At 41.2% G+C, this 11,244-nt stretch overlaps 1 protein-coding gene across 1 annotated transcript; it reads right to left on the bottom strand.

The window, feature by feature from the left end:
* Positions 1-604: 604 nt before the first annotated feature.
* On the bottom strand, positions 605-8,400 carry LOC120793957 (immunoglobulin-like domain-containing receptor 1). The gene is made up of 9 exons (XM_040134463.1): positions 8,112-8,400; positions 7,197-7,367; positions 5,849-5,998; positions 5,512-5,631; positions 5,161-5,307; positions 3,746-3,868; positions 3,434-3,615; positions 1,878-2,492; positions 605-1,718 (listed from the first exon to the last, which is right to left on the bottom strand). The coding sequence occupies exons 1-9, from the start codon at positions 8,155-8,157 to the stop codon at positions 1,680-1,682; spliced, it is 1,593 nt and encodes a 530-aa protein (XP_039990397.1). The 5' UTR covers positions 8,158-8,400; the 3' UTR covers positions 605-1,679.
* Between the last annotated feature and the right edge of the window lie 2,844 nt (positions 8,401-11,244).

An 11,244-nucleotide genomic window follows, 5' to 3' on the forward strand; every position in this document is an offset into this window, starting at 1 on the left:
ATCATTAATCATATATATGACTTTTATCGATTACTTTATTATTGATTACATGAATGATTGATGACTTTAATTTTCTGCTTCTCATATTGTGGCTTATGTGACTATGAATTGTAAGAACTTGAGAGTTGATCAAAGTCAGGATAAATTAGAGCTGTGATTTCATTTCAATATTTTGTTTGTATTCAGATGTGTGATACGTTTGGTCAAACGTTGATAGCAGCCTACTTATGAGTCTTAGCTAAGGTGCATGCTGTACTATTATTTAGCTACTAAGACACTTCTTAAAAGTTGGAAGGAATATTGATGAAATGAAAAAATATTACATTTATTAAGGTTGGTGATAAAATGGTAGAAATGGAGAAGAAATTAATCATTTTCTAAACTAAAAAAAAAACAAAAAAAACTAACTTTGTTTTACATTAGGCCTTGGCTCAAAACTTCTAACCTCAAAATCTCTGTGCAACTAATAGCAGTGGAAAACTAGTTCTACCAGTGCTTGGAAAAACTTGAAGTTCAAATAGCAATAAGAACAAGACACAGTTTTGCTATACCCCAAAAGGTAAAAAGTTTATTTTCAATATTATTAATAAAACACAAACTGACTGTACATAGTAAAAACTAAAATGAGAAAAAAATTCCTTAAAAATATCAATGAAAGAGTCAACATCTTTAATTTGTCTTTCTGAAATATACCATGATATACGGTAAAAGGGGGGGGTACCCATTCAGTTTCCAGAACTGTTTACTGGAAACAGTTTGATATTGTGCAAACAACTGTAATTTAAAAAGAAGAAAAGCTTTTGGGGCCTGTAACATTGTTGACATTACTTCAATTCCTACATCAACAGCATGTAAAACAATTATTTACATGCTGTGTTTACAGTTATTCATAAGCACTAAATGTAAATACTCCATTCATCTAATGTAAAAACCACTTTCACTTTAAACAGCTGTAAATGGCACACACCTTTTCCTTCAAAACATTAGTAAAACAAATGCCTTAGTCACTTCAAGACAACCAGGAGATTTTATATATAATAACTATTTACAAAAATGACAAAGACTAACTTCAGCATTCACAAGAATCTATTCATATTTAGGTGGGTTTCAACAGCTCTATTGTAACTACAGGTATAATTTTATTGTTTACTGGCCCTGAGAGTAATTTCTTCTGCATTTAAATGATTATTGACTTGCGGCTTTATTGATTTTAGAATTACCCGCCAAAAATAGAGTTTCATTAGGAGAAACATCGATTCTACAGCCACATATAAGAATAATCTAACAGGAGGCTTTTAAAACCAAATCGCATAAGAATATCTTCATTACACCGATGGACCAGCAGAGGGAGATATTAACCCAAAGATCTGGTCAGTAGTCACAGTGAAGACTGGCTGGGTTTTTCTTAAATCATTCTTTTTTTTAGGCTGCCAAATAGGTTTCCTTCTTTACATCAAACATTTGCTTTTACCATCGGCACACTCTGAGGAGGATTATTCCAAATTTCTGAATATCACACTGTATGAGTCGCTCTGCCAGCTTTTCACTCATCAAATAGGTAATAAAAGAGTTTCAATACATAAAAACGGTGGCATTTGAAAGTTTACCATTGGCCAGTTCTAAAGAGGTGTGCATGTTCTCTGAAACAGAGCTGGCAGGGCGTTTCACAGCTTGAGGGTTCAGATGATGACACTGGTGCCACTGCGAGAACTCTTGTCCTGAGAGAGACACACTAGCTTTAGATTCAGTTTACAGCATAACTCAAGACGGTTTCTGTGATGACTGTGTGTTTGACTATGTGTGGCTTCGCCTGGATACAAGTGCGTTAGTGTAGTTGCAAGAGTGCCTATCATCAACTAAAGCAGCGATTTTCTTACAGAGTAGCGTTCTTTCCTCCGTGCTCCCGGTTTCTGTCCAGGCTCGTACTCGGTGTAGCTGGGAGGATGGTCAGCCCAGCCTCCACCTCCTCTCCTCCCTCCTCCTCCTCCTCCTCCTCCTCCTCCTCTCCTGCTGCTGCCCTCATCATCCGAGCTCCAGGACCCTCGTCTCGGGCGCCGTGAGGCAGGCGGAGAGTAGTTTCCTCTGGACCTGCTGTCGAACAGGTCATCTCTTGAACGGGAGCGGGGGCGGTCCATGCCTCCCCGTGCCCTGCTGTGACTACGCCCGTCCAGGGATTCCTCGCTGTAGCTCCGGGGAACACCTCTAGATCTGGTAGGTGAGGGGTAACGCCTACCCGCTCCACCTCGCTCATCACGACGGCCGAAGCCACTGCGGCTGCTCTCACTGGAGCTCAGGGGGCGAGTCATGGGGGCAGGGGGTGGGATTCTGCCTGGCTGCTGCTCCTTTATTGGTGCAAGTGTGAGGACTCGTCGCTCTGCCGGGCCATCATCAAGGGCAGAGATCATGCTGGGAGGGCCGGGGGAAAATGGGATGGTGACGGGCACGTGTTGGGAAGGAGGTGGGATCTGCTGTATGTGGGGGGGTGGAGGTTGCTGGGACCGATGGGAAGAAGAGACCAGAAGAAGAGAAAGTAGAGAAGAAAATTACAAACAGTGAAGAAAATACAAATTAAAACCACCACTCGCACATTTGAGTAAAATTCACAAAGACACAAGAGCTGCACCAGTGCCCTGACAGATGTCGCACCACCTCACCTGAAACAAAGGCCATCCTTCGCTAACATCATATAAGCTAATACACATTAACGAAATAAAACATTTACCTTTACGCAAAAAGATAAAATGCACTATTTCACACAGGAAATGGCAAATATATAATGAGTGGGACCGATCATGAGACAAATACCTCAGGATCTGGGTGGCTTACCGCCTCAGCTAAACAATTTCCTGTGGGAATCCTTGCATTAACAATTTAGTTTAAATTTTCCCCAAGGTTTTTTTTTTTGCAAACTCTGTCAGAACAGATTGGCCAGCTATGCGGAGGTGAGAAAGGAGACAGGGTCTGAACCTCTCTCTCTCTAGCTCTGTTTTTTCATGCTTGACACTACTATTTCTTTCACTTTTCTAGTGAACACTTAAGCTCCAAACTACGAATGTCTTCCAGGAGAGACTATCTGAAAACGTGCACTGTTCAATATCAATACATAAGCAACACTGCGGGTCGCTTTTCACTCATCTTTCGAGTGTGGCTTTTCAGGACAGCTCTGAGCACTGTTGATTTCCAGTGTGGTTGGACAAGACGTCTTACAAACTAGTTCTGATGGAGCATAAAACGATCCTAACCCTACCATGACACCTATCAGCCACCAAAAATCTGGTTTCATCTACCGCCTTGGCAATGATTTTTAACTTAAATCACATTAAATACTTCCAAAAAAAATTGACCCTCGGCACAGAAATTAACTCGTTTGGTAGTTTGTGCACAAAAATTCATTGGCCCCTTCTTAAAAATATGAACAAGGGCAGTTACATACCTGTAGCATTGGACTGTTCATGTCCATCCCCCTCACCTGGCTCTCCAGGTAATCAAGCATCTGATTGGTGTTGGCAGGGGTGTGGTTGCTAGGGACACTGGGAGGGGGCATGCTGTAAGCTGAAGACTGAGGGGGAGGGAGGGGCATTGGCTTCATAGGGATGCTCTTCCCTGAAACGGATCCTGGAGAGGCAAAAAGAAAGTTGGACGATACAAATTTGGAGACGTATGTGGATGAATACCCGTCTACAGTCTAAAGCTATCAAAGCCACAATGTGGTCATTAACGGACTCGCTGTGCTACGCGTGCATACCTGAGTAGAGCAGCGGGTTCATCTGGGTAGAGGCGTGGCTCATTGGTCCATATAGCGGCTGTCCCCCTAACCAGGGGGCCATGGCTCTCTGAGCCTCCTTCATCATACGATGCTGCATCACCACTGAAAGGCGAGGACAACGCGTTCTTTAATAATCATCAATCCAGGGAGGTCTTCTCCACGTAAACAGGCTCTTTGCATGTAACATGTTCTGAGGGACTTGCATATTTCAAGAACAACAAATTTGTAAATGTTGCACCAAGGGACTTCCAAAGCATACAATAAACTTTCAGACTGATTTTCTACCTACCAGGTAACACTGTTTATGTATGAAAAAATAAACTTGTGCAAGTAGAGTTCAGACAGGTAACCCATCAGAATAAACATGTACATATTATTTTTGTCTTAAATTAGGGTTATCAATGCCTGGGATTGTAGCTGCGAGCAGAAATTTTGAAAACTCCTTGTTTGTGTTTTCAAGTGCTGGTGGGAAACCCCAACGCTCAATGCTTGAGAGTCATGGAGACTGCTGAACAGCAGCTCTTTAAAAAAGATATGTTCACATTTTTCTGAAATCCAAGATGTAACAAAGGGCTGGTGTTGTCAGAAAGACCCGAAAAATAAAAATCAAGCCAACACGGACGCCACAAAACAGATGATGTGAATTTTGATTTTTTTTCTTCGATTTACAGGATAGTTTTTTTCAAGTCTGTCTCAAAACAAAACTCACAGGCCCATACGTGCGTCCATATGTAAGAGTTGTTTTTCCCTCTAATTGTTCCTCCTCTCCGTCAAGAGGTGCCTTCCCAACTTGATATCAGGGTAAGAGATGGGGGGCAAACGCTGCAGCCCCTGTTCTATGTAAAAATACGTCCTAAAGTTCAGCTGAAGCTTAACTTGACCAACTCAGCAGTCGGACTTCGACAAATCAACTGGGTTTCTGCTAAACTTAGTGTTTTTAGTGCAAAATTACCTCTTCTTCTCAGACAGTGTTTCTTTCTTTCCTCTCCAGTGGAGGAATAGTAATACGAAGAGGTAATAAAAACACAGTCGCTTTGGATGATACCCATTTGATTTGACTAAGTCAGACTGCTGAGGCCTAATATTAGCGTCAGCTAAAATTTAAAATGCAGTTTCACACATAACGAGGACTGTAGATTTTGACCAGTTACTGTCTCAGTGTCCATATGGGCCTGTGAGTATTGTTTTGAGACAAATCTTAAAAAATGGGAACCTATCCTAATGCAAGACGCGACCAAAATCACATTATCTGTTTTTTCCTTCCCATGGCGCCCCACTGTTTGTCTTCCGTGCATTTCTGACAACATAGCCTGCGCATTTAACGCTATTTTCGTTGCCCATTTGGTTACTGGGGCGTCCTTAAAAAACATCGACGGGCCCCCAATCTTTTCTACCTTTTTCAGGACAGCAGCATTGCTGCGGGCAGCAGGGGCAGCGCACATAGCAGCAGCATCTCTGGGGACAGCACTGGCAGCAGCAGATACAGAAGAGGATGATCAGAAGGAGGGCTCCAATGACGATGAACAGCACCGTCAACCAGTCTGAGGGAGGGGAGGCACAGAGATGCTCAGTGTGGTGTGCCCAAGGAAACAGACATGTTGTGGATAGGTTTTTAATCTAGTTTCTCACGTTAAAGACACACACACTGATTTTGGTACAGCTCCCAGTCAAACATCAAAAGTAGAAGCTGTCTAATAAAATCAGTGAGTGTATGTTTAGACACACGTTTTTTTTCTTTTCCTTACGGTAGACGATGAGTTTGATTTCTTTGTCAGAGTCTCCAGTAGTGTCCCCGGCAGCGTCCACAGCGCAGAAGTACACCCCATTGTCCCACCACATCACCTCATTGAGCACCAGGTCTGCCTCTGTACAAACACACACCAGACGCACACTGAGACGGAGCTACATGTTACAAACACAAAATAATAGGTGAAGCAAAGAATTCAAAATGAGGACAATAAAATCTTGGAGATCTGAAAACCACATTTAGTCTCAGGACCAGACATGGTTTCGTCTTATTCTCGTCAGAAGCCCGACGCCACCTGTGCTGGACGGGACTTCCTGGTGTTTGCATGAACTCACTGTTTTGTATACTGATCCTGCGCTCGCGGTATTCTGGTCCCAGCGTCGGCTCATTGCTTCCTCTCTTCTGGATCACAGTGCGCACCGTCCGCTGACGATCTGGACAGTCATTCGCTGGGTCCTGTCCTAACTGTAGTGCAGACTGGTACGCTGCAAGACCAGGGGCAAAGCTTTTATTAACACAATAAATGACTTTTCTACAATAAATCTTTTCAATGGAGGATTCTGTGATGTTGGATCTTTTGCCGCGCTAGCAGCGCGGCTTTAGGGATGGTAATGTGAGTGTGCCTGTCCATCAACTGGTCCGGATTGAAATATTTCTATAACTTCGGAACAGATTGAGATTAAGTTTTTGACATTCATGGTTCCCAAACAATATATCCTTCTGACTCTGGTGAGCCCCTGACTTTTCCTCCAGCACCACAATCAAGTCAAGGTTTTTATTTGTCCATTATTTTTGTTTTATGACCGAAATCAGCCTCAGCTGTGGTGAACTGGCGAATGTTCACATGATAACGTGCAAACTAAGATTTGTTAGTATTCGGCTCAAAGTAGCAATGTGTCTAAGCATGGCTACACACTCCTAGTCTTGTTGTAAATAAATTAAAATGTTGTGAATAAACCAAGCCACCAATCCAGTGCAAATTCATTCATCATCCATGCAAATATATTTAGAGCTTAGTTTCTGGAAGTCCCTACACTACAATTCAAAGATTATCATTATTATTAGAGTTTTATTTGTCCCACACACACAAGCAACAAAATGCAGCTCGGCATACTTCATATGAAGGCCGTGCTAAAAAGACTAGTGTGAAAAAATTAGAATTAGACAAAAGAGATATAGAGGGTAAAAAAATTGAAATATATGCAAAAATTCGGAGGACAATCTGCCAGATAAGGGTGAGTAACGTATCTACGGAAGTCAGAGGACAGAATTCACCATCCTGAATGTCTGAAGCATTTGCCTGAAGCTTGACAGAGTCTATAGATCATACAGACAACATCTTTATTCACAAGTTCTTCCTTTTACATCATCAACCAAGAGTTTATAATCGGCAAGATGAGAGTTGGAGCCTAAATACTCCATTTAGACTAGGCTGACTACATTTTGGAGGGTTTTTTTTGACCCGGCTTTGATGAATATGACATGAAAGCATGAGGCTACTATTATAAACATGACGTCTTTTACTCAGCAGGTCATGCTTCACCTGCCTCCTCTCTTTCATGTCTACAGTACAGTTCAAGGAGAAGTGGCTTCCAATGCAAGTAAACCGGCCTCTCTGAGACTCATCGTATCACTTTTCTCCCTGCTATGCTCTGTTTTGCTGTGTGGGTTGTCGTTTCTTACACGTGGAGTAGTACTCCAGCACCGGGTCCTTGCAGAAGGACTTGAACCTCCAGGTGACCAGAACATCTTGGATGTTTGCAGAGGTGCTGTAGTCACAGCGGAGGATCACCGAGGCAAACAGAGCCGTGCTGCGCTGCTGTATGGGAACAATCACCTGGATGCCCACCGACACTGTGGCGGGACGACAAACATATGGTTACATACATCACTTTGTGTATTTGTGCACCTGTGTGTAAGGAGTAAATCTAACCCGTGTACCAAAAAGTTGCTGGGTGATTCGGGGAAACAGTTGCTTTCAGTATGTATTGGCTAAAGTCAAGGAAGAGGCGTGTAATAAGAATGAAACGAAGTGCAGGAGGGCTTCTCTCCACCAAGGAGTCTATTTTCAAAGTGGCAGAACTGGAAAAACAGGTGACACAGACAAAGGCACAGGAAATGGCTTACAGTGAAACTACAAACCACACGTTCAAAATCTGGAATGAAACCTGTTGAGTTAAACTGTCCCTGAATGAGGACAGGTCCTGGTGACTCATTAAAATAAGATGAAAGACTAAACGACTCGTGGATTACAGTTTCAAAAACTTCACTGGTCCACTTGACACCAAACTGAAAGTAGGGGTCATTGAAGTCCTCCGAATTAAAACAAACGAACAAACAAACAAAACACATTGTCACGGTAAAATGAGAAAACACAGACTTTAACAGGCTTCAGCCGCACACAGCGTGTAGGCCGACTGACAAGTGATATCAAACAAGATATGCATCTGTAAACAAAACAAAAAGCCGTCGTGTGACCGATACCTCCAGTTTGGTTCGTTCCAGTGGGAATTTTGAGAAACTTTCGACTCGTAAACAGGTTTAAAGGACTTGTTTTAGAACGACACGAGGCCCATATGTAAAGAAAAGAGAAATTACCTTGTAGGAGAGACGACAGGAGGATCGCGGCAGGTAGTCTCCGCATGATGACAAAACGCCGCAAAAATTATATATGAAAAAAAAAAACCAAAACGAATAAAACGTGGGAAGAAGAAGCGATCGATTTATAAAGAGGAAAAAGGAGAGGAAAATATAAAAAAAACCCCAGGATAATCCTATGTTTTAACCCGGACCTAAACCCGAGTGCTCATTGCGTCGCCCGGTTCCGTCTGCCTCACGAGAGTGTCTCTGCGGCTCGCGCCGGAGACTGCGCTCCTCTCTGGCCACGCCCCGAAACAGGTGAGTTCATCCTGAGCCGTGACGTCGCCAGGTACCTGAAAATCCCCTGAGCCGAGAGTCGGTGACTGAAGGACGGAGGAAAACAGGCTTTAGGCCGTTAACCTGTGTGTCTGGTGCTCATCAGTAATTATGAATCCTTTGATATATTGGATCATTCCCTAAAACGACCTGTAATTAACAAAATAAAAGCATCACATTAGTTTGTAAGATAATATTGACATTGTATAAGTTATTGTTGGGGTATTTTGATGAGGAAGTTCTAATTTTCAACAACTATAACATCGCCTATGGTGTTTTAGAATATACTGAATGAAAGAATACTTCGAAAATCCAAAATATTTTCAGTCAGTTTCAGGTTTTAACAAGTGGGGTTTTTTTTTTTTCTTTTTCTTTTGGTTTTTTTTGCCAAACATATGAAATTTAACCACAACTCACAAAACAGCTGACAAACCACTGTGAAATCCTCAGAAAATGATAAATCAGACTTGTAATTCAGTTTGTGCTAACAAATAATAATAATAATAATAATAATCCTTATGGACGGAAAACTCTGTGGTCCTTTATCATTTTTGCACACATCCATGTACAGTAAATTTAACAACCTTTTCAACTTTAACGTTTTCTGGAATGTGTTTTGAGTTTGTGTCAGCAGCCTGAAAGCAAAGAGGTTTAGAATATGCAGATTCAACAGCTCAACCTCAGAATTCAAATACATTTATATGCAGATGTATGATGATGATGATGATGATGATGATGATGATTTTATGAAATTCCATTGAAATTTGGACTTGGAGCTGACATGCAATCTCTGAAAACAGAATTTGTATCAGATGATGATTAATATCACACACGTTTTCCTATGTTCATTCATAGGAAAATAAATGTTTGATTATGTTCCTTTGATACTATTAGACACAATAGATCACATAAGTCTTGTTTTCTGCATTCAGTCATCATTTAGGTGTAACTCTGAACTAAATCCACTAGATGTCAGCCTAAACCTGTGTCTCTCTGAGCTGGAGCTTTTGTTTACTGTGTGATTTCCGTTTAAGTTTGACCTCTTGAGTTCTCCGCAGTTCATTATTAATCAATCAAGCCAGTTCATAAACGCCTGCATCCATCTGCACAGGAATGGGACTACTTTTGTGTGGTGCGCTGAAGTCCCTCAGATTCTCGCAGATTGTTTTCCCTCTGGGCACACCCACTCTGCACCTGCAGCCCCTCACAGTATCCTTTTTTCTTTCCGGGAAACTTCTGCCAAGATCCACTCCGTGTTTCCTACTTGTTATCCCTTGTACCCTGTTCTTCTGCTGAGACCTTCAAGCACAGAACACAACTTCCCATGTTCCATGTTCACTCAGAGATGATTGCACTATTATTATACATTTGATTTTCTATCGTACAAATGTAAACGTGTAATTGCTTACACTAAAAACTTGTCAGCATTATATTTGCCTAACAGCATGCCAGTTGATTTAAATGCACCAACAGTACTCTGCAGCTAATGTATCTGCCAATAGAGCCACATCAGGTCTATGAAAGGAGCTTTCAAATTTAAAACAACTGTCAACACACATCAGTTATAGAAAATTTAGTTTGAAAATACCCAAGACTATTTATTATTGAATTTCACACAATAAAATTACACGTCTCTATGTTGTACAGGTTATTTATCAGGAATTCGAGTGTAAGAAGTGGTTGCGCTGATTTAAACAGTGGCGGAAAGTAATTAAGTGCATTTACTCAAGTACTTTTCACAATTTTGAAGCACTTGGACTTTACTTGAGTAATTCCATTTTATGCTATAACAGTTCGGAGGCAGAAATTGTACTTTTTACACCACGTTTATCTTACAGCTGTCATTTCTTTCCAGATTCAGATTATTATCACAGATATTAATACAAAAAATATGATGTATTATTATAAATTAGGCTACGCAGCCGTATGTAATGTAGTTAAGATTAGCTCCACCTTTGCCATCTGCAATATTAAAGTGATGCCTCCACATTAATACATCAATAATCCAATTATATACCGTAATATACACTCTTAAATGGGTCATTCTGCATAATGAGCATGTTTATAGTATATTTTGATGCAACTACTTTTGTACTTAAGTAAAATTTTGAATGCATTACTTTTACTTGTAACATACTATTTCTACACTGTGGCATTGCTACTTTCACTTAAGTAAAACAACGAATTACTACTGTCCTTACGCCTCTGTAAAACTGTTGTTGTCAAATCTTAAGCATTTCTATATTACATGAAATATTTATTACTATATTCAGTAACATCATTAGATGCTATTTCTAAAGAATTTAACACTTAATAACTCAGCTAATCTGCTGCATCGGATTTGACTGACAGTGACCAAACCACCCCCTGAACTGTCATCAGATTTTTTATTCAAGTATTGCTAAATGCTGATTGGTGCACAGAAGTACCTGGCATCACATTCTTCCAGGTGAGCCCCGTCCACGTCGAACCACTGCAAGGAGCACATACAAAAAACACAAAAGACACACAAACCTTTTGCTCTGTGGTATATAGTGATGTCGTATTTCCCCGCTGATGTCTCGGTCGAGCCCTGGAGGGAGTTGCTCGACAACATTCCCGGCATACTCTCCCGCTGTGAGTGGTCACCGTCTTAACCGATCCCTCCCACCGCAAACACACAGTATATGAGCTCAGATGCACACACAGCCTCTCTCTCTCATACACAGATAGGACAACATGTAAAACAAGACCAGAAAGAGAGAGTATTTTACCTAATCCTGTTGTCCCCGTAGTGGGAGAAGAAGTATTAAAGTATTAAATCCTGTAATTAAGA

Source organism: Xiphias gladius, chromosome 1, assembly GCF_016859285.1.
Source record: "Xiphias gladius isolate SHS-SW01 ecotype Sanya breed wild chromosome 1, ASM1685928v1, whole genome shotgun sequence".
Classification (NCBI taxonomy): domain Eukaryota; kingdom Metazoa; phylum Chordata; class Actinopteri; order Istiophoriformes; family Xiphiidae; genus Xiphias; species Xiphias gladius.